This window comes from Microcaecilia unicolor, chromosome 7, assembly GCF_901765095.1.
Source record: "Microcaecilia unicolor chromosome 7, aMicUni1.1, whole genome shotgun sequence".
Taxonomy (NCBI): domain Eukaryota; kingdom Metazoa; phylum Chordata; class Amphibia; order Gymnophiona; family Siphonopidae; genus Microcaecilia; species Microcaecilia unicolor.
Window position 1 is genome coordinate 2,455,227 of NC_044037.1, and position 24,384 is coordinate 2,479,610.

General features: G+C 44.2%; 1 protein-coding gene across 1 annotated transcript in view; it reads left to right on the plus strand.

The window, feature by feature from the left end:
* Positions 1–12,847, plus strand: part of SLC7A3 (solute carrier family 7 member 3) — a 47,459-nt gene extending 34,612 nt beyond the window's left edge. The window contains exons 10-11 of the mRNA XM_030209659.1: positions 3,451–3,559; positions 12,723–12,847. Coding sequence (XP_030065519.1) covers positions 3,451–3,559; positions 12,723–12,847 — 234 coding nt within the window. The remainder of the gene's footprint in view (positions 1–3,450; positions 3,560–12,722) is intronic.
* Positions 12,848–24,384: the final 11,537 nt, after the last annotated feature.

Below are 24,384 nucleotides of genomic sequence, written 5' to 3' on the forward strand. Positions count from 1 at the left end.
CACAGCTTCGTGGCTCCCTCACTGCGTCTGGTGCAGTTTGTTAATAAAACATCTTTTTTATGCCTTCCCTGTGGGATTTTTTTCCCGGGTATTCTTTGGTGTTTTTTTTTTCCTCTTTTGGGGGTTTTTCTTTCCCCTTACGTTTTAGTTCTTCCCCCCCCCCCCCCCCACTTTAAAGTTTTCTTTATTTTTTCAGTAGGCCGTCTTAAGCCTGAGCTCCGGCAGGGCTTTCTTCCTTATATTTCTTGCGGATTTGCACCTTTTTAGGTCACCATTAAGTCATTTATTTATTTATGACATTTATATCCCACATTATCCCGAAAACAAGCTCGAGTTCAATGTGGCTTACAGTTTAGATTCAAAATACAGAGTTTGAATTTTAACAATAGTGAAGTAGTATGGTGAAGTGGCTGAGAGTGACAGATTAGCAAATAAACTACAGATAGTGTACATATTGATAGATTCGCAATACAGAAAAGAGACAAGATTGATGGCCACAGCTGTTTTCCCTTCCATGTCATCGAAGGTACACAGTGGCTTTAAGCGTTGTGCCTGGTGCAATCGGACCATCTCTGGCAAGGACACCCATTCTTGGTGTCTCCAGTGTTTGGGGCCTGAACATACACTTTCCAGCTGTATTCTTTGTCTTCTTATGAAGAAAAGGACTCAGTGGGCCAGAGAGGTTCAGAGAGAGGAACATTTTGGAGCCTGGTCCGAATCCTTGATGTCGACATCAACATTGAGTCTTGTGCCAGCATCAGGTACATTGGTCCCTATAGCTGCTAGGTCCTTATCAAACACAGGGAGTGGGCATGTATCAAGCAGGTCTCCACCTACCTCGGATTGTTCTGCAGGGTCCCCGGGACCGGTCAGCATCAGACCCAACACCAAGGGGAAGTGGGGATTCAACATCATCCTCTTTGACACCGAGGAGTATTTATGATCAGCATTGGGTGAAGGCCAAGAAGCATCACCATCGATCCCCCTCAATGCACGGTGCTGGGAGCACCGGGGCACTGAAGGCCCTGAGAAGCATCGATACCAGGAAGACTGCTTTCCCTCCACTGTGGAGATGCTGACACGTGGGTCTCCATACTGCCAGCACAAGGCACCCACACTGACTCCAACAGTTCAGCAGGGTGCTTCTGAACCGATGCCCCAGTATTTCCCAATAAGCGCATCCAGGCTATGCTCCATGAGCATTTGGTGGGGCTCCTTCAGTAGAATGCATTGGTGTCTGGGGTGCTTGCACCAACCATTCTTCTAACATTCTTTCCCAAACCTAGTGCCCATCCTGGCGAAAGCACACTGCACACTTTGGACTGCAAGTGAGCATTGGCCTTTTACTTGAAGTGGACTAGGCGCTACAGACAGTCCACCAAGCTTTTTGTTTCTTTTAATCCCAACAGGATTGGGGTTGCCATCCGGAAATGCAGAATCTCCAATCGGCTGGCAGATTGCATTTCTTTCACTTACACTCAAGCTGGGCTGACCCTTAAGGGTCATGTTAAGGCTCATAATGTCAGAGCCATGGCTGCTTCAGTAGCCCACTTGAGGTCATTTGCAAGGCTACGACGTGGCTTTAGTCCACAAATTCATATCTCATTATTGCCTAGAGCAGGATAGCAGATACTGTTTGGACAGACAATTCTACAGAATTTGTTTGGTGTCTAGAATCCAACTCCACCCCCCCACCCCCCCAGGTCTGTTTTGTTCTGTTCCAGGCTGCACTCTCACACAGTATATAAATCGTTTCAGGGTAATTTGTGTTTGTTTGTTTTTTTACCTCGCCATTATGAGGTCCTATTGTTCTTGTTTTCAGTGAGCCTGGTAGCTAGGGATTCCCACATGTGAGAATATAGCCTGCTTGTCCTTGGAGAAAGCAGGGATACCTACCTTTAGCAGGTATTCTCCGAGGACAGCAGGCCATTCATTCTCACAACCCCTCCCGCCTCCCCTTGGAGTTTTCTCCTGTCCTGATAGCTATACTATTGTCCTGCTGGTCCCGTGCTCTCGCGGCAGGCAGGAAGGCACTCACGCATATGTGGTGGGGACTCTGTCATGTGTCTTTATAGCTGTATTAGTTTTTAAGCGTTCCGTGCCGGGTGACGTGGATGACATCACTCATGTGGGAATGAATAGCCTGCTGTCCTTGGAGAATACCTGCTACGGGTAAGTATCCCTGCTTTGTGACTTGGTTATCGGTTTTTTTTTTGGGGGGGGGGGGAGGTAGAGTTACTAATTGAGCGTGCAAGTAATGAAATGGGCAGCACCTGGGCTCCCTCTATCTTTTCTGTAGAGGGAGTTTTGATAAGGGGATGAAACCTAGGCCTCCTTTCCCTTTTCCTGAGGAGCTGGGGAAGGCAGCCCCGGGTTCTTCTTTCTCTATGCTCCTGAAGGCCATGTATTTATTCATTGGAAGTATTGCTGTCACATTCTGAAAATGCATCATAGCACCCACCGAGTACAATCAGATCGAGCGGGATATAAATGCTGTAAATAAATAAACAATGATACTCAAATCTGCAATCCTGGAAGCAATTCAACATACTCTGTGATGGATTTTCAAGTGGATGTAGCTGACTAGATTTTACCCCATACGGCATCTAACAAAACTATCTAGGTTTTATAAGAAACTATAGCTGCTGAGAATTGGGTGTTCAGAGTTGGCGAGCAACGTAACAAGGTAGTGCCAATTTCTATCCCAGTGGATGCTGGAAATTTGCCTTCTGTTGGACAGATCCGGCAAGGGTCAGCTGTACTACAGAGGTGAGGGAGAGAAAATACTATGGCAATATTTGTGAGCAGCAGAAGCAGTTCTGAGGGTCCTTTTTTTGTGGGCACATTTCATTCTAGTGATAGAGGAGTGTGGTAGCCGTGTTAGTCCACTCTTAAGGTTATCAATAGAAATCAAACAAAATAAAACATGGAAAAGAAAATAAGATGATACCTTTTTTATTGGACATAACTTAATACATTTCTTGATTAGCTTTCGAAGGTTGCCCTTCTTCTTCAGATCGGAAATAAGCAAATGTGCTAGCTGACAATGCTTGAATGTTTTCACTTATATACACTGTCAGCTAGCACATTTGCTTATTTCCGATCTGAGGAAGAAGGGAGACCTTTGAAAGCTAATCAAGAAATGTATTAAGTTATGTCCAATAAAAAAGGTATCATCTTATTTTCTTTTCCATGTTTTATTTTGTTTGATTTCTATTGATAACATTCTAGTGATGAATTTGTAATATAACTGGATGGGTCATTTAAAGAATAAGTAAAGATCCGTTATCCAAATCCAACTACCTCTTGCATTTTTGTTCAGGGAAGGCGGGGGTTCTATAGTGAAGTAACGGAGCCTTCCATTCTTAAACAGAAGCTGCTCTCGTGCTTGGTATGAAAGGCAGTTAACGCACTGAAAGATACTCACTAAATTTGAACTCTCTTGCGCAGGTTCCTGTGCTGCCTGTTTTACCCCTCTGCAGTGTGTTTATTAACATTTATCTCATGATGCAACTGGAAGCTGGAACTTGGACTCGGTTTGGGGTGTGGATGCTGATAGGTAAGATTTTTGTCTGTATAACAGTGAGTTGCAGAACTTTTTACTCATTCACCAACGGTAGAAATGCAGAGTAGGATGACGGTGAATGGAAAAGGGGGTTTAGATTTAGTTAGAAACTGGGCAATATTTTGGGAGCCTATTTTGAAAGGATGGGTTCCACATTAACTACATTTGTGAATGTCTGAAAAGGAGATAGTACAGCTGGTATACTCCAACAAGGGGGGAAAGCTGACATTCAAAGGAAAGGGTCTTGAAAATGCTGAATATAGAGTATCCCAGTACAGATGTTGCAGAAAGGACGAAATAGCCCAGTGCATTGGCATTTTGAACAGGCAGAGAGAAATACTTCCAAATTACTCCATCAACTGCTTGGTAGGTTGTGATTACAAGTAAAAAAAACATAAAAAAGAAAATTTGCTGAATGCCAGAAGTGTGAGAATAGCATTAAATGAATATATATAAATAATAGAAGACTTGCAGGCTCATTTTCGAAAGAGAAGGATGCTCATCTTTCGACACAAATTGGGCCTCCTTCTCACACGGTCGCTCAAATTGGCATGATTGAAAGCCAATTTTGGGCGTCCCCAACTGCTTTCCGTCGCGGGGACGACCAACGTTCACGGGGGCGTGTCGGAGGCGTAGCGAAGGTGGGACTTGGGTATGCCTAACACATGGGCGTCCTTGACCCATAATGGAAAAAAAAGGGCGTCCCTGACGAACACTTGGATGACTTTACCTGGTCCTTTTTTTCTTACGACGAAGCCACAAAAAGGTGCCCAAACTGACCAGATGACCACCAGAGAAAATCGGGGATGACCTCCCCTTACTCCCTCAGTGGTCACTAACCCCCTCCCACCCTCAAAAAACATCTTTACAAATATTTTGTGCCACCCTCAAATGTCATACTCAGGTCCATCACAGTAGTCTGCAGGTCCCTGGAGCAGTTTTAGTGGGTGCAGTGCACTTCAGGCAGGCAGACCCAGGCCCCTCCCCCCCCCACCTGTTACACTTGTGGTGGTAAATGTGAGCACTCCAAAACCTACCAGAAACCCACTGTACCCACATCTAGGTGCCCCCCTTCACCCGTAAGGGCTATGGTAGTGGTGTACAGTTGTGGGTAGTGGGTTTTTGTGGGGCTCAGCACACAAGGGAGCTATGTACCTGGGAGCAATTTCTGAAGTCCACTACAGTGCCCCCTAGGGTGCCTGGTTAGTGTCCTGGCATGTCAGTGGGATCAGTGCACTGCGAATGCTGGCTCCTCCCATGACCAAAGGGCTTGCATTTGGTCGTTTCTGAGATGGACGTCCTTGGTTTCCATTATTGCCGAAAATCAGAAACAACCAAGTCTAGGGACGACAATCTCTAAGGACGACCTAAATGTCAAGATTTGGGCGTTCCTGACCGTATTATCGAAACGAAAGATGGACATCCATCTTGATTTGATAATACGGGTTTCCCTGCCCTCCACCGGGACGTTTTGCGAGGACGCCCTCAGCAAAACTTGGACATCCCTTTCGATTATGCCCCTCTTGGAGACCCAGAGGAAGAAGGACAAACAATGGGACTCTGAGTACCAGGGTACAAATCATATCAAAATGATAGAGAGGATGGTAGTATATGTTAAAGATGGTATAGAGTAAAACAGGATAAAAGTCCTGCTGGAAACAAAATGTGATGTGAAGTCTTTATAACTAGAAACAGAGAAAATTAGAGCAGATAAAGACCCTATGGCCTATCCAGTCTGCTCTTCCACACTATCTGCAATCTCGTCCTCTCTCATGGAGATCCTCTGTGCTTGTGCCAGTCTTCATCTCCACCACTTCCGCCTGGAGACCACTCCATGCATCCACCATCCTTTCTGTGAAGAAGTATTTCCTTGGGTTACTTCTGAGTCTGTCCTCTTTCACCTTCATTCTACCTCCCTCATTCCAGAGCTTCCTTTCATTTGAAAGGGACTCACCTCCTGTGCGTTTGTGCCACAAAGGTATTGAAATGTCTCTATCATATGTCCCCTCTCCCACCTTTCTTAAGTCTGACCCCAAACACTTTATGACATCCTGTTTATACCTTTGTGAAGGTCCGGTCTCCAGAATTGTACACAGTAAATGGGAACTCATCAGAGGCTTATACAGAGGCATCATCACCTCCTTTTTCCTGCTGGCCATTCCTCTCCCTGTGCTCCCAAGCATCCTTCTGTCTTTTGCCATAGCCTTTTCTACTTGTCAGAATATCTTAAGATCATCAAATGCGGTCACTCCCACATCCCGCTCCTTTTTTGTGCATAGAAATACTTCACCCCCCCCCCCCCCCCCCCCCCCCCCCCCCCTGTATTGTACCACTCCCTCAGGTTTTTGCACCCCGAATACATGATCCGGCATTTTATAGTATTACATCCTAGTTGCCACATTCTAGACCAGGGATCAAGCTTTGCTAGATTCCTCCTCTTCTAATGCAAATTTTGGTATTGGCCAAAAAGATACAAACCTTACCAGACAGCCCTTCAGCAATATCACTTACAAAAATGTTAAAAAGAAGCAGACCAAGAACCAATCCTTGTTTCACACAACTGGTAACGTCCCTTTCCTCAGAATGAACTGTTTACCACCACCCTTTGTTACTTTCCACTTGATCAGTTTCTTACCTAGTCAGTCACTTTAGAGTCCTTACAGAGGACACTGCTTTTATAAGTCTCCTGTGTAGAACCATGTCAAAGGCTTTGCTAAAATCTAAATATACCACAACCGCTCTTCTTCAATCCCAAGGAACCTCCCCCATCTCCGTGGATTTATTAAACAAATTTTTGAGGACCCGCCAGGAACTGTCTGAGCTCCCTCAATATCCTGGGATGGATGATAAGTACATAAGTAATGCCACACTGGGAAAAGACCAAGGGTACATCGAGCCCGGCATCCTGTCCACGACAGCGGCCAATCCAGGCCAAGGGCACCTGCAAGCTTCCCAAACGTACAAACATTCTATACATGTTATTCCTGGAATTGTGGATTTGTGGATCCCGTCCGGTCTCATGTCTTTGTCCACCTTCAAGTTGTTCATAAGCACTTTCTTCTGTGAATGGTGCCATATCCACTCCATTCTCTTATGTACCTTTGTCAGTCAATTGTGGTCCTTCTCCAGGATTTTCTTCTGTGTACACAGAACAGATGTATTTGTTTAGCACATTTGCCTTTTCCTCATCGTTCTCCACATAGCGGTTCACAGCACCTTTCAGTCTTACAATTCCATTTTTAGTCTTCCTCCTTTCACTAATATACCTGAAAAAATTCTTATCTCCCCACCTTACATTTCTAGCCATTTGTTCTTCCATTTGCACTTTTGCCAGAAGTATCTGTCTCTTGGCTTCTTTCAGTTTCATCCGGTATTTCTCTCTTATGTACAGTGGGGGAAATAAGTATTTGATCCCTTGCTGATTTTGTAAGTTTGCCCACTGACAAAGACATGAGCAGCCCATAATTGAAGGGTAGGTTATTGGTAACAGTGAGAGATAGCACATCACAAATTAAATCCGGAAAATCACATTGTGGAAAGTATATGAATTTATTTGCATTCTGCAGAGGGAAATAAGTATTTAATCCCTCTGGCAAACAAGACCTAATACTTGGTGGCAAAACCCTTGTTGGCAAGCACAGCGGTCAGACGTCTTCTGTAGTTGATGATGAGGTTTGCACACATGTCAGGAGGAATTTTGGTCCACTCCTCTTTGCAGATCATCTCTAAATCATTAAGAGTTCTGGGCTGTCGCTTGGCAACTCGCAGCTTCAGCTCCCTCCATAAGTTTTCAATGGGATTAAGGTCTGGTGACTGGCTAGGCCACTCCATGACCCTAATGTGCTTCTTCCTGAGCCACTCCTTTGTTGCCTTGGCTGTATGTTTTGGGTCATTGTCGTGCTGGAAGACCCAGCCACGACCCATTTTTAAGGCCCTGGCGGAGGGAAGGAGGTTGTCACTCAGAATTGTACGGTACATGGCCCCATCCATTCTCCCATTGATGCGGTGAAGTAGTCCTGTGCCCTTAGCAGAGAAACACCCCCAAAACATAACATTTCCACCTCCATGCTTGACAGTGGGGACGGTGTTCTTTGGGTCATAGGCAGCATTTCTCTTCCTCCAAACACGGCGAGTTGAGTTCATGCCAAAGAGCTCAATTTTTGTCTCATCTGACCACAGCACCTTCTCCCAATCACTCTCGGCATCATCCAGGTGTTCACTGGCAAACTTCAGACGGGCCGTCACATGTGCCTTCCGGAGCAGGGGGACCTTGCGGGCACTGCAGGATTGCAATCCGTTATGTCGTAATGTGTTACCAATGGTTTTCGTGGTGACAGTGGTCCCAGCTGTCTTGAGATCATTGACAAGTTCCCCCCTTGTAGTTGTAGGCTGATTTCTAACCTTCCTCATGATCAAGGATACCCCACGAGGTGAGATTTTGCGTGGAGCCCCAGATCTTTGTCGATTGACAGTCATTTTGTACTTCTTCCATTTTCTTACTATGGCACCAACAGTTGTCTCCTTCTCGCCCAGCGTCTTACTGATGGTTTTGTAGCCCATTCCAGCCTTGTGCAGGTGTATGATCTTGTCCCTGACATCCTTAGACAGCTCCTTGCTCTTGGCCATTTTGTAGAGGTTAGAGTCTGACTGATTCACTGAGTCTGTGGACAGGTGTCTTTCATACAGGTGACCATTGCCGACAGCTGTCTGTCATGCAGGTAACGAGTTGATTTGGAGCATCTACCTGGTCTGTAGGGGCCAGATCTCTTACTGGTTGGTGGGGGATCAAATACTTATTTCCCTCTGCAGAATGCAAATAAATTCATATACTTTCCACAATGTGATTTTCCGGATTTAATTTGTGATGTGCTATCTCTCACTGTTACCAATAACCTACCCTTCAATTATGGGCTGCTCATGTCTTTGTCAGTGGGCAAACTTACAAAATCAGCAAGGGATCAAATACTTATTTCCCCCACTGTACCTCTTCATGAGTTTTTCTGTATTTCATGATCACCAACTCTTTAGCCTTTATTTTCTCAGCCACTTGCTTGGAGAACTATATTGGTTTCCTTTTTCTCTTGCTTTTATATACTCTCCTTACATAAATGTTAGTAGCCATATTTATAGCTCCTTTCACCACTGCCTTTCCTTTTCTCATATGTCCTCTCAGCCTGTCAGCTCTTTCTTCAGGTATTCCCCCATTTTGCTAGTCAGCATGTTTGAAATCCAGGACTTTGAGTTTTGAGTGGCTGCCTCCACTTTAGTTGTTAATATCAAACAAAACTGTATGATGATCACTACTGCCTAGGAGGGCACCCACTCGGACATTAGACACACTTTCCCTATTTATGAGTACCAGATCCAGCGTCTCTCCTTCCCTTGTGGGTGCTGTCACCATTTGTCTGAGCAGAGCACTTTGTAAAGCATCCACAATCTCCTTCTTTCCGATTCCGCAGATGGAACTTTCCAATTCACATCTGGCAGGCTGAAATCTCCCAGCAACAGCACCTCTCTTTTCTTTCCCAACTTTTGAATCTCTGTAACCAGATCTTTATCTAGTTCCTCCGATTGTGTCGGAGGTCTGTAGACAACACCCATGTGGACAGAGGTTCCATCATTTCTTTTCAAGGTAATCCGTATTTCTTCTTCCTTTCCCCAGGCCTCTGGCTGCAATATCGTTTCTCACATACAAAGCTACATCTCCACCTTTACGACCATCTCTATCCTTCCTAAATAGATTATAGCCTGGTAGGCTTGCATCATCGAACCACATCTCTGTGATAGCAACAATGTCTAAGTCTGCCTCTAGCATCAGGGCTTACAGGTCATGAACTTTGTTGCTTAGACTGCAAGCATTTGTGGTCATCGCTTTCCAGATGCATTTCAGTGGCATTTTTATCTTCTGTTTAGTTTCTTCTTTAGTCTCACTTCCTGCTGTGTACCTAAGAAGTGATTTGCTAAGATTGTTGTTTTCATTGTTTTTCCATGTATTGCCCCATCCTCCTATGTACCTAAAACCTTCTTGATGACACCAGACTTTGAGCCACCTATTGAAATTCTCGGTATTTTGCGCACTCACATAAAGTGTCATTAATACTATGGACTGATCTTTTAGAAAATCTATTTTTTTCTAGGTCCTGAAGTAATTGGGCTGAGTCTTGCAATGGAGGGTTAAGTGACTTGCCCAGAGTCACAAAGAGCTGCAGTGGGAATCGAACTCAGTTCCCCAGGATCAAAGTCCACTAACCACTAGGCTACCACTCCACTCATTCCACCAATAAGAGCCAACCTCATCAGTGATGTCACAATGGCTTGATTGGCCGATACTTGGCTCACTTCTGATATTGTGATGTCATAAGGGAAAGGGAAATGGGACTTGATATGTTGCCTTTCTGAGGTTTTTGCAACTACATTCAAAGCGGTTTACATATATACAGGTACTTATTTTGTACCAGGGGCAATGGAGGGTTAAGTGACTTGCCCAGAGTCACAAGGAGCTGCAGCGGGAATTGAACTCAGTTCCCCAGGATCAAAGTCCACTGCACTAACCACTAGGCTACTCCTCCAGTGCCTGACTCATAAATGTTTTAAGAAAAAAATCTAGATACTGGGATAAGGGTTCAAAAAGTGATCCTTTCCCTGATACTATAGGTTTACCTGGGGGATTTTGTAATCTTTTATGAATTTTTGGGACAAAATATATCATAGGTGTCACTGGACTAGATCTATAGAGATATTGAAATTCTTTAGGAGATATAACTCCTTGATTCTGAGCTGCAATAGCATCTCTAATAGCTGAATTGTTAGATCCCGAGATAATTGTCTATAAACCCTAATATATCTCAACTGATTCTAAGCTTCATTCTCATAGGATAGTGGAGGGCAGACTTATACAGTCTGTGCCAGAGCCGGTGATGGGAGGCGGGACTGGTGGTTGGGAGGCGGGAAGTACTGCTGGGCAGACTTGTACGGTCTGTGCCCTGAATAAGGCAGGTACAAATCAAGGTAAGGTTTACACATATGTTTGTCTTGTTGGGTAGACTGGATGGACCGTGCAGGTCTTTTTCTGCCGTCATCTACTATGTTACTATACTGTGTCCTGTCCTGAATAACAACCCTTTATCATCCTGTAATTCTTTCAAAGCTTTTCTTTGCTATTTAATAAGATTGTGTCTTTTTGTTATAAATTGCTGTTCCTGACTTATGATGTCCCTCAAGACCAGGCGTTGAAAAGTATCTAGAACAAAATCTATAGGGCCTGGAGGGCACCATGTAGCCGGTAATCGATACACATCAGAAAGTTTACATTGTAAATGTTCTATATTGTCCTGGTCAGTGTTATTGCCAAAAATGATGCACAATTTCAATTTTTTAAAAAGCCTCTCTAAATACAATCCGGTACGGTCAAAAGGCGCTGATGGTACAATGGACAACTGTAATTGTAGTACTGAAATCTGATGAGAAGAATTTGGTACCAGCGCATCAAAACAAGATAAGAACTGAATTTAAAGCTCAAGGCAGTGGATTCTGAAGTCGAAGGACTAACAGTGACGCAGATAACAGCTTTCCCGCTGAAGGACTGGGGATGGTGTGTGTTTGTTTTATTGAAGAGTATGCGTGAGATTTTGAATAAAGAATTAAAGCAATAAAAATTGGTTTTATAATAATGTAATGCTATTTTGTAATGTAGATTTTGAATATTTAAACCATTTGTACATTTGAAACCCAGAGTTTGGTATTACTGTAGCTGATATCACAAGATTGACTTTGCTACGCAGAGGAAGCCGCAATGTGCAGTCCTGCCAGCTGTGGAGACTGAGTTGCTGGAGGAGATCTACAGGGGATAGAGGGAATTTAAAATATCCACCCTAAGAATCTCGGTGACTGTGCCGGTCCTGCTAGCGAGTGACACACAGCCAGTGTTTCCTCCTTTGTTGGTTTCTTCTGCTGTCAGAACTGCACAGAGCCATCGGGTGTCATGAGACTACTGGACCTCACATGGTTCCGAAGTCAGAGGGAATCTGGCAGAAGAGCTGACAGCAGCAGCAGGATGTGAGAAGCACTGCTTGCTTGACTCCTACCGTCCTTCTACCACCACCATCCCTCCCCCCTAAACACACACACATAAGTAAATCCAGATGGGAAGATGGATGGTGAAGACTGTGGAGTAGGAGAAATGATGTGTGAAAGAGGGACCATGGAGAGAAAAGGAAGTCTTACTTGAAACATGATTTATTCCACTGGAGTAGGGAAGTTGGACTTCTGCGATGATGGCAATGGCTGTAAATTACACAAGAGAGCATACATGGTGCAACGTTCTGAAGTTATTGTAAATAAGATGGAAAGCAAATTGGGGAAGGTAACTTTGTCAGGTTGGAAAGGACATGCTCTGTTCCCTTCATCTCTGTTTTTCCCAACTCTGGGCATTCCTCTTCATTCCTCCTGGTTCACGTTACCACACTGAGATATATTGGGACAATTAGCCGCAGGGAAATCAAATGACTCTATTTTGAAAAATTTATCCACCTGGGTGCCCAAGGCCTGGATGAGCCATGGAAAAAAAAGGAAATTTAGAATGGCCGAAAAACGTAAGAATAACAGTAATTAAATTTTGTCGCAAGATGAGGGGAGCATAGACAAGTGCAATCGTTTTGCTTGCAGAAAAAATAGCGACTGGCTAGGTCCCGCACAAAAGCAGCAGGTGAGAGGGTGTACACGTACGCGGTGCAGCATTTAAAAAAGTTATTGTAAACAAGCCGGAAAGCGTTCCTGCACAGGCTCCCTTGAATGATGTCACAGATATGTAAGGCTTGACCTTGAGAATCTCAGTGCAGGCCACTCTTACATGGGAGACCCTTTGAGAGTGTGTATTATAGAGAGAGAGAGAGTTTCACAGAAAGGCACTTTGTGGTTATGCAGCTTTGGCCTCAGTGGTATAAAGACCCTGATTTCTACAAAAATTGTGGTCTTAACACTTTTTGATTTATTAGAGGTGTTTGTGATCCCCCTTTGAACATTACATTTTGGGGGCTTTTCTGTCTTTTATTATTTCCCCTCTGGGTTTTATTGATTTATTAAATAATTACTCTGTGACTGTACAGTGCTGGATGTCTGGATGGTGCTTTTATCGATAATACTAATGTTATTTTTCCAGGATATACCATCTATTTTGGTTATGGAATACGGAAAAGTGCAGAAGGTTTGAGCAGCAAGAAATGCAGCAGGTCTCTGAAAGCCACTTCGCCTGTTTGCAGTGGTGGTGAGATGTCTGCGATCTGAAGGAGCAGTTCTGACACAGTACTCCAGGTCAGGATGAGCCTGCCGCTGATCTGTGCTGGTCCTGAGCCCTCTATACCCAGAGCATCTCTAAAGTGAAGGTGCAGAGGCTGCTGTAGTACCACCACAGGTCAGTAGGGCGTCGCTCTTGAGCAGAAGATAGGGCAGGCCACGTAGACAAAGACTCCATGTGTATTCTTTCCTTCAGCAGTTAAATATCATAATCTTGTATTTTGATGAGTATTAATTGTTAGAGAAATTAGATATTTGACTGAAAAATGAAGTATGTGTCCAGTGCCTTGTAAATAGATTTCTGTAAATAGGAGTTGGGGGTGATCATGCATAGTAAATGAACATTTCAGATTTTGCCCGCATGCCTTCCTTCTACAACCAAATGTAGACGCAGTCTTTCAGCAACTGGCCCAACCATTAGGCAACACTAGCAATCGCCTAGAGCAGCAAAGAGCAGCTGGAGTCAAAATAGGTCTTGACAGCCACACAAGCTGAAAAAAATAACAGGAGTTACTTCTGGAGGGTGGGCAGTGATCAAAATAGCCCATTTACCAAGATCATTCTGACAGGAGTGATTATGATTGTTTTGGGGCCAAAGGGCCTACAAATTAATTGGAGGGGACGCAAGGTTGAAGGGTTGCCTAGAGCACCAAGTTCCTGTCTTCTCCTCCACTCCTGCAGCCTCTTTCTATTCAAGGGGGAATTTTATGATCTTTCCTGACTTTTCCTATATTTGTCTTATTCCCACATTTTTAATCATTGAAGGTTCCCCTCTCTCTTGCTCTTTAAGGGGTCCTTTTACTAAGCTGTGATTACAGGCAGTGGCTGTTTTTATCATGTGCTGAGGCCCTTTTTACCACAGCGGGTAAAAAGGTCGAAAAAATTAATGGACGTGCGGTAAGACTGCAGTTACCGCGTGGCCATGCAGGGAGGGGGGGGGGGGGCACTTACTACCACCCATAGAGGTGGCAGTAACCGATTACCTGCCGTGCCCTGGGGGGTGGAACTACCGCCTGCACCTGCTTTAGTGAAAGGGCCCCAAAGTGCTTTGAAGTGGACATATTTCTTTCATTCACTCGTCCTTTTTCCCTTTTTTCTATCACTCTTATACTTTGCAAAAAATGTTTTATCGCTTTTTACAATATTTACACTTCAATAGTAAGACCAGCATACAGTCAGTTCCATTAGCTTACTTTACCGATTTCAGTGCTCATCTTAATCTATCACACACCTTGGGCTATTAGAACTATACTTACAGTACTTTATATTATTTAGTTTATCAGGAAAAGAACAGCTGGCTCATTGAACCTGTCCTATATCCCAGCTGCCAGTCATGGAGCATGACTCTAAAAACTGACAATCAGGCTCATTTTCGAAAGAGAAGGACGTCCAACCCAAATCGGGAGATGGCCGCCCTTCTCTCGCAGGCGCCCAAATCGGTATAATCGAAAGCCGATTTTGGGCGCCCCCAACTGAAGTCCGTCGCAGGGACGAACAAAGTTCCCAGGGGCGTGTTGGAAGGGTAGCGAAGGCGGGACAGGGGCGTGCCTAAGAGACGGGTGCCCTCGGCCGATAATGGAAAAAAGAAGGGCGGCCCTAGTGAGAATTTGATCCGCTTTTTTTGGACCCTTTTTTTTTTTTAGGTCCAAGTCCCCAAAAAGTGCCCAAACTGCCCAGATGACCACCGGAGGGAATCGGGGATGACTCCACCAGTGGTCAGTAACCCCCTCCCACCAAAAAAAACCGAACTTTAAAAAAACATTTTTTTGCCAGCCTGTATGCCAGCCTGAAATGTCATACCCAGCTCCATGACAGCAGTATGCAGGTCCCTGGAGCAGGTTTTAGTGGGTGCAGTGCACTTCAGGCAGGTGGACCCAGGCCCATCCCCCCCTACCTGTTCCACTTGTGCTGGTAAATGGGAACCCTCCAAAACCCACTGCACTCACATCTAGGTGCCCCCCTTCACCCATAAGTGCTATGGTAATGGTGTAGTTGTGGGGAGTGGGTTTTGGGGAGGATTTGGGGGGCTTAGCACCCAAGGTAAGGGAGCTATGCACCTGGGAGGTATTTTAATGTTCTTTTTTTAATTTTTAAAAGTGCCCCCTAGGGTGCCCGGTTGGTGTCCTGGCATGTGAGGGGGCCCAGTGCACTATGAATCCTGGCCCCTCCCATAACCAAAGGGCTTGGATTTGGTCGTTTTTGAGATGGCCGGCTTCGGTTTCCATTATCGCTGAAAACCGATGCCGACCATCTCAAATCCGCCCAAATCCTAGGCATTTGGCCAGCACCAACCGTATTATTGAAAGAAAAGATGACCACCTACCTTTTTCGATAATACGATCTGTCCCCCCCCTTTGCGCCCCCATCCTCGGAGATGGGCGGCCATGGAGATGGGTGTCCCCGTTCGATTATCCCCCTCAATATGTCCCATGCACAAAATATTATCCTGACATAGAATGACAGAGTAGGCAAAACGCTGATAATTTAAAGTGATGACTTTTTAATATTTATAGTTGTAATTACTGGGATCATCGGAGTCTAATGCATCAGGGCTGTTTGTTGAACTTGTCATTAGGCAGCAATGTGCAACTCTTCATTCATCCACAGTATTATTATATACAAAATCTTTTAAATTTTAAATGTTTTTTTTTAAGTTTCTTCACTATAACATCTATATTATCAAAGGTGACTAAGTGCAGTCGCATAGTATCACTTATGTGGCAGCAAGATTGCTTGTGAACGGAACGGACTTGAATTCCTAGATGTTTGGATCTATAGGAAGAACAATAAAATATATACCACCTTGTTTCAAAAAGCTGTAGCTCGACACATCACTTCTCTAGCTTTCACCCCTATCACCTGAAAGTGAGTCTGCCTATCAGCCAATTTCTACATCGTAAGAGAATTTGCTCTAATGTGAGTGATTTTGAGGACCAGGCATCCTACATAACAGCACAGTTTATGGAAAGAGGGTATCCTATGAGAGTGATCAAAAAAGTGTATCTGAGAGCTAAATTTTCACAGTGTGATGTACTTTTACAATACAAACAACATACAGAAGAGGACAGACTTGTAGCTGTGATACCTTATTCTGCCATCAGTTCTAGAATCGGTAATGCCATCCACACACATTGGAGGATTTTACAGGTCCATGATTGCTTTGAGGATCACCCCATCTGTGCATTTCGACGCAGTAGAACTACAGGAAAATTATTATCCTAGAAATGTCTTCATTATTCCTCTCTGGCTATATCTCCTTTGGGTCATTTCAAATGTGGGGAATGCCAATGGTGCGCTAGCCCTTCTGACCTCATGGTGCATCACTTCGCGTACGTTCTCCAATTGCTTAACCAGAAATGTGGTTATGTAATTATTTGTCCTTGCCAATTACTGTACATAGGACGTTCTAGTCGCCCTATTGAAGTGCAACTTACTGAACATAAATCCAGAATTTGACAGCTGCACTTGTTCAACATTGGTTGGAGCTGAAACATCAAGTAAGTGACATTAGATGGTGAGTGCTATAGTGTCCAGTTAGGGTGGGAATTCTGAACAACTACTCAATGTTAAAGGACAGCGGTGGATTTTTCTACTAAAAACTCTTCACCCCTTGGGGTTAAATTCTGAATTGGACTGGTGGTCTCTGATCGGATTGGATGAGTAAGCGGCTGTAAGATAACCTATCAGAATGAGTTTAGCAATAGTCAGCTGATATGTATTTATCTGCGAGCATGTTGTGGAAATGCCGTGGCCATTTTACCTGCAGGTGAGAAGTTTACTGTAGTTGTATATGTAAGTTATCCAGAGCCAGAGAGGCAGCTTTAATTACAATTACTGTTGCAGTACTTTAGATTCTGAAGTTCCAGCATTTAATCTGGCAGCTTTTTTCTTAGTGAACCTCTTCCCTGATGAAGACACAAAACTTTGCCTTGTCGGCGGAGGTTCCTTTCACAAGCAATCTTGCTGCCAGATAAGTGATACTATTGGGCTCATTTTCGAAAGACAAGGACGCCTATCTTTCGACACAAATCGGAAGATGGACGTCCTTCTCACAGGGTTGTCCAAATCGGTATAATCGAAAGCCGATTTTGGACGTCCCCAACTGCTTTCTGTCGCAGGGATGGACAAAGTTCAAGGGGGCGTATCGGAGGTGTAGCGAAAGTGGGATTTGGGCGTGCCTAACACATGGACGTCCTCGACCCATAATGGAAAAAAAAAGGGTGTCCCTGACGAGCACTTGGATGACTTTACCTGGTCGTGTTTTTCTTATGACCAAGGCACAAAAAGGTGCCCGAAATGACCAGATGACCACCGGAGAGAATCGGGGATGAACCCCCCCCATACTTCCCCAGTGGTCACTAATCCCCTCCCACCCTCAAAAAATATCTTTCAAAATATTTTTTTGCCAGCTACGCCAGCCTAAGATGTCATACTCAGGTCCCTGACAGCAGTATGCAGATCCCTGGTGCAGTTTTAGTGGGTGCAGTGCACTTCAGACAGGCGGACCCAGGCCAATTTCCCCCCACCCCCACACACACCTGTTACGTTTGTGGAGGAAACAGAGAGCCCTCCAAAACCCACTGTACCCACATATAGGTGCCCACCTTCACCTGTAAGGGCTGTGGTAGTGGTGTACAGTTGGGGGTAGTGGGTTTTGGGGGGCTCAGCACACAAGGTAAGGGAGCTGTGTACCTGGGAGCAATTTATGAAGTTCACTGCAGTGCCCCCTAGGCTGCCTGGTTGGTGTCCTGGCATGTCAGGGGGACCAGTGCACTACAGATGCTGGCTCCTCCCACAACCAAAGGGCTTGCATTTGGTTGTTTCCGAGATGGACGTCTTTGGTTTCCAGTATCGCAGAAAATCAGAAACGACCAAGTCTAGGGACGACCTAAATTTCAAGATTTGGGCGTCCCTGACCGTATTATCAAAACGAAAGATGGACGTCCATCTTGTTTCGCTAATACAGGTTTCCCCGCCCCTCCATCGGGATGTTTTGTGAGGACATCCTCAACAAACCTTGGACGTCCCTTTCGATTATGCCCCTCTATATGACTGCACTTAGTCACCTTTGATATCATAGATGTTATAGTGAAGAAATTTTCAAAAAAACGTGCTTGGCACATGCATAGATGTGTCCACATGCACCAGGCAAACCGAAAGTGAAGCACACATCGGCGCTGCTGTTTTGCACCTTTAAATATAAGCTGCTGAAATTTTTTTTCACTTGAAAGGCTTATATTTAAGCACAGAAAACAGACACCGGTGTGTGCTTTCACTTTCAGGTTTGCTCAGACTCATACATGTTTTGTTTTTTGGGATCTTCCAGGTACTGGCTACTGTTGGAAACAGGATACTGGGCTTGATGGACCTTCGGTCTGTCCCATTATGGCAACGCTTATGTTCTTATGTACCAGCACTTAAGAGACTTGCATGGGCTTCCTTCCACTTTCAAAACAAGTGAAAAGTAGCAGATTTTAAAGAGAAAATTACAAGAAATTCTCTCTTCAAACCCTCCAATGCCAGCTCAAGCTGTCATTCTTTTTCCAGCGATGAGCAGGATTTGCTTGTGTGCTGTTCTCTGAGCATTGGGAGGGAATAGGAAATGACCTCATTTACATCTGTTTGCCTATATTTAAATACAATTTGCAGCCATCTTTGGCACACATAGACGGATCACGAATCTGTAGAGCTCCATAGAGTGCTTGTGTGGAAGTTCCCATGAGAGCTGCAGTGTTTGCATTTATTACACAGGGCACCTCTGTTCTGCTTTTTCCTTGAGCCCTTAGTGACTGAGATCTACAGCACTAACCAGTTAAAGTCCTGTCAGCACCTTAAAAGCTTTGTTGAAATAACCCACCTCCTAAGACTTGATCCCTAACCCTCCTCCCTCCCAGCACATCTGCAATTTGAAAATAAAAGCTGACACAGACCCAGTTCTCTCTGCTTCTCTTTTGCACTCCCACCTGCAACCTGTCTAAACTTTTAAACTAACCTTGTGCCCTAGCTGAGTCAGCCTGATGACTTATTCTAGGAGTAGCCTAGTGAACACTGTAGTGGCCTGAGAACCTGGGTTCAATTCCCACTTCAGCTCCTTGTGACTCTTTGCAAGTCACTTAGGGGGACTTTTACTAAAGCTTAGCTCGAGTTATCTGCCGCAGGGCCCATTTTATTCCTATACACCCTGCTGCAGCAAAGCTTTAGTAAAGACCCCTTAACCCTCCATTTCCCCAGGTGCAAAATAAGTACCTGTACATATGTAAATGCTTTGATTGTAACCACAGAAAGGTGGGATATCAAGTCCAAGTCCCATCCCCTTTTCCCTTTCTGTCATGAGGCATCTCATTTCTATGTTAGTACTACTTCTGTTGGAGCAAATGGTGAGTAACATAAGAATGGCCATAGTGGGTCAGACCAATGGCCCATCTAGCCCATTATCCTGCTTCCAACAGTGGTCAACCCAGGTCACAAGTACCTGACAGAAACCCAAATAGTAACATTCCATGCTACCAATTCCGGGCCAAGCAGTGGTTTCCCTCATGTCCATCTCAATAACAGACTATGGACTTTTCCTCAAGGAACTTGTCCAAACCTTTTTTAAACCCAGATACGTTAACTGCTGTTACCACATCCTCTGACACGAGTTCCAGAGCTTAACTATTCTTTGAGTGAAAAAATATTTCCCCCTATTTATTTTAAAAGTATTTGCATTTAACTTCATTGAGTGTCCCCTGGTCTTTGTACTTTTTGAAAGTGAAAAATAGATTCATTTTTACTCATTCTACACCACTCAGGATTTTGTAGACCTCAATCATATCTCCCCTCATCCGTCTCTTTTGCAAGCTGAAGAGGACTAACCTCTTTAGCCTTTCCTCATATGAGAGGAGTTCCATCTCCGTTATCATTGTGGTCGCTCTTCTTTGAACCTTTTCTAATTCTGCTATACCTTTTTTGAGATATGGCTATCAGAATTGAACGCAACTTTTGGGGCTTAAAAAGGGTGTGGGACGGGAGCTGGGACAAAGGAAATCAAGTTTTATTTTCAAGTGGCTGATGTGCCAGAAGGGTGAGGGGTGCAGTTAAATATTTTTAATAGCAGCATTTATATAGTTAAAAGACAGTTCTTAACTGCATAATTGTTTTGAATATCAACCTAATAGTTATTGACACTGGTGCTGGGTTACCTCTTTATTTTTCCCAAGTGTAGGGTGGTGGTGCCTAACATGAGATATGTATTTTATATGTCCGCTTCACCAAATCTTTCTGAATGTATATTTCTGTAGTTCAGGTGAATAGAGGCTATTGTGTTTACCAACAGTGTTTCATGTCCTGTACTGACGTATTGATTTAAAGGACAGTCGTCCTTAAATGCAGAGTTGCTTTTGCTGTTGACATCTGTGTTGTGCTTGAGAAACTTGAAACTTGTAAACGTACTGGTACATATTTTTGTACTCTGTATTTTCCTTTTGTGCCTATTTGTATGTAAAATGTGTCTCAGTAAAACAGTTTGTTTTGTTTTTATACAAATAAACTCCAAAGGATTTTTTTAAACGTGACTTTAATTTGTTACATTTGTATCCCACCTCTTTGCAGGCTCAATGTGGCTTACATAGTACCGTAAACAGCGTTAACCGATTCCGGTATGCACAAATACAAGGTATGAACAATTACAAGGTGATTTTATGGTAGAATGAGGTACATGTATGCTCGAGACAATTTGGGAGAACTTAGAGAGGGAGAGGAAGAGTTAGGATATGTCCATTACGTTGTGTCGCAAGTGTCCAGGGTTTTTTATTTTTATTTTATACTTTCCAAACTTTACAATACAAGACAAACTTGCTAAGTAAATCAGACAGAATATTATGAAGTTATCACATTCTTCTTACGAAGATACATTAATGCCCTTTTTATATCACAAAAAAAAAATGAGACCAAGGCGTTACTAAGAATAAATGGGGAAAAATTATAGGTAAACATAACTAAAGAACAGACTTTGCACGTATCATTCTTCCTTAATTTCTTACAGCTTTAAACATTAGTTAGAATGTAGAAAAATCATAACTTCCTAGAGTCAATGAGTACTCTTAACTGCTCTGGCTGGAAAAATATATATTTTAAACCTTGATGTTTCACCACACATTTGCTTGGGTAGTTCAAGAAGAAAGAGGCTCCCAATTCCTGGGTCTCTTTCCTCATGCTCAAAAAAGATTTCCTAATATCCTGCGTTTGTTTCGTTACGTCCTGAAATATACGAACTGTTTTACCATAAAACAAGTCGTTTATTTGACGAAAGTATAGTCTTTTTATAGCTTCAACATCTTGCAAGAAAACAAATTGAACCATTTAAAGTCATTCTTTCTGATTGATCCGATATAGTAGCTTCCAACAGTTCAGATACATTTAAGTTTGTTGGTTCCATTAAATTTACAGGTTTATCAGTTAGGGATCCTGCTTCCAAGGAGATCTTATTCATTATATAGTAAATTTTGTTAACTGGAGGTAAAGTTTCTGGGGTATATTTCAAAATTTCAATTAAGTATTTTTTAAAGGCATCCAACGGTGTTACTCCTTTCTCTCTTGGAAAATTCAGAATCCTCAAATTGAGTCTTCGATTATAATTTTCAATTTGATCAATCTTTCTTGCTATTATAGTTTTGTCTTTTATCACTTCTGAAGATAGGTCTTGCAGTTTTTTAACATCTTGATTGAGCTTTATAGTTTGAGCTGTAAACTCCTTTTTTATGCCAGTCAGAGATTCAGAAAAGGCATTCATTGTACTTACAAGAGAAGATAGTTCTTTCGTAGATTTATCCACATTCACCGCTAATTGTTGGAGAACACTCCAAATGTTCTCCAACGACACCGACCCAGGTGCAGATTTCAAAAGCTTCCCTTCTAGGCTCAGGCCCTCAGGCCTTTGCGACCCGTCTGGTATCGCCGCTCCAGCCCCTTCGATTAGGAGGTCACCATCGACACCCTCTTCAGATTCGAGGGAACCTCTCTGGTTCCGGCGTCCTTCTGGGTGGGGCGGTGGTTTAAGCGCCGGAGGAGAAAGAGTGACATCGAGTCCCAAGTCCTCCATAGCTCCCCCGCTATGGGGGACAGCGGGAACACTCACGGGGTCTTGGGAAGAAGTTCGTGAGATGAACTATTCGATCGAAAGCTGTTGCGGGGATGAGGTCCGGGGTATCGAAGCTTTACCCCGGACCGTACCCTTATGTTTAGTATGAGGCATAAACAAAGGGATTTAGATTTTAAGATGCGATCGAATCGAGGAGATCAGAGCTCACTCAACTACGTGCCACCATCTTGGAACGCCAAGGTTTTTTATGTTGGGGCGGTGTGATATGCCCTTCTGAACAGATCTGTTTTTAGTGCTTTCCGGAAATTCAGGTGGTCGAGCGTAGTTTTTATTACTTTTGGTAGTGTGTTCCACAGTTGTGCGCTCAAGTAGGAAAAGCTGGATGCATAAGTGGATTTGTATTTGAGGCCTTTGTTGCTTGGGTAGTGGAGGTTTAGGTATGATCGTGCTGATTTTGTGGTGTTTCTGACTGGCAGGTCGATGAGGTCTGTCATGTATCCTGGTGCCTCGCCGTAAATAATTTTATGAACTGTTGTGCAGATTTTGAAAACGATATGTTCCTTAATTGGAAGCCAGTGCAGTTTTTCTCAGAGTGGTTTGGCACTGTTAAAACGCGTTTTTCCAAATATAAGTCTTGCTGCTGTGTTTTGGGCGGTCTGAAGTTTCTTTATAATTTGTTCTTTGCATCCCGCATAGATTCCATTACAGTAGTCTGCGTGGCTTAGTACCATTGATTGTACCAGGTTACGAAATATTTCCCTCGGGAAGAATGGTTTCACGCATTTGAGTTTCCACATTGAGAGAAACATTTTCTTTATGGTGGATTTCGCTTGGGTCTCAAGGGAAAGGTTTCGGTCCATTGTTACTCAGAGAATTTTCAGGCTGTCTGAGATAGGGAGGGTGTATCCTGGGGTGTTAATGTTTGTGGGTTTGTATGTATTGTATTGGGATGAGACGTGTGTTTTTTCTGTATTGAGTTTTAGTTGGAATGCGTTTGCCCATGAGTTCATGATGTTTAAGCTGAGCTTGATTTTATTGGTGATTTCTGCCAGATCATGTTTGTAGGGGATGTATAATGTAACGTCATCAGCGTAAATAAATGGATTAAGGCCTTGGGTGGATAAGGCTTTGGCTAGTGGGACCATCATGAGGTTGAAAAGGATCAGTGCTAGTGGTGATCCTTGTGGTACTTTGTCTTCTTTGCTCAGTCCATGAGGATGAAATTCCATATTGGAGGGTCTTTATACAAGCATAGACGACCTCCTACTGTTACTTTATGTCAGAACAAATGATTCAGGTGCCACTAACGAATGACAGAAGAGAGGGTCAAAGTGCATATAGGAATGAAGAAAAACAGCACCAAGGGCCATTGTGAGGATGCTGTTTCGTGGTGTTGTGCTGTTTATCTTCATTTCAGATCTGAAAACAATGGTTACCCAACATAGTGCGCTGTGATTGTATTTCTTTTGAACTTTTCTTCAGAGTCATCATATGGCCCCTGATGCAGGTGTATTCACACTGAAATACAGCCGGTGTTGGGTTAATATGGCCCTTGGTGCTATTTTTCTTTAAGCCACTGGTTTTAGGGTGGGGGTTGTGTGAAAACAGGGCACTTGTCCATGGCCCCCTGCCAGAAGGGGTTACAAACCTTCCCAGAACTGAAAGCAGCACAGCCTGCTGGTATGTTTTGTGGGCCCCCCTTGTAAATATTAGCAATATTCTAGGAACTTCTCTCCTATAGAAAAAAATCCTATCTACTACAAGCCTGGTCCCGGGAAGGGGGCCAGACTAAGGTAAGCTTAGGCGCCATGGGTTTGATTCACCCAGTCATGGACTAGTAATCTTCTGAGCAAAAGAGATATGTTTTCCCTGTTGTTGTAATCAGGGCCGGGGGGGGGGGGGGGGGGGGGGACACACACACAAAATTCTCCAGGCCCGGGGGGGCCCGGCACCAGGGTTGCAGTTCCCGGTTTCACCTGCCTGCCTCCTCGGCTCCGGGCCCCCTGCATTCGAAGTGGCAGTCATATATCGCCTTCCTTCGGGCCTTCCCTCCCTGTGTCCCGTCCTTGCAGAAACCGGAAGTTACATTAGACGAGGGCGGGACACAGGGAGGGAGACCAGAAGAGAGGCGATCTGCGACTGCTGCCTTGAATGCAGGAGGCCTGGAGCCGTGGAGGCAGGCAGGTCAGACTGCAGTGGCGGGGGGAGCAATTGGGGGGGTAGGGTGGCGGCAGGGCAACCTTGCCCTGGGCCCAGCCTAGTCTCCTTTCAGTACCCTTCTCCACCACTGCCAACTCCAGGCTCCACCCTTTCTGCCTCACCTCACTCCATGCGTGGAATAAACTCCCTGAGCCCATATGCCAGGCCCCCTCACTGCCCATCTTCAAATCCTTGCTCAAAGCCCACCTCTTCAATGTCACCTTTGGCACCTAACCATTTTACCTCTATT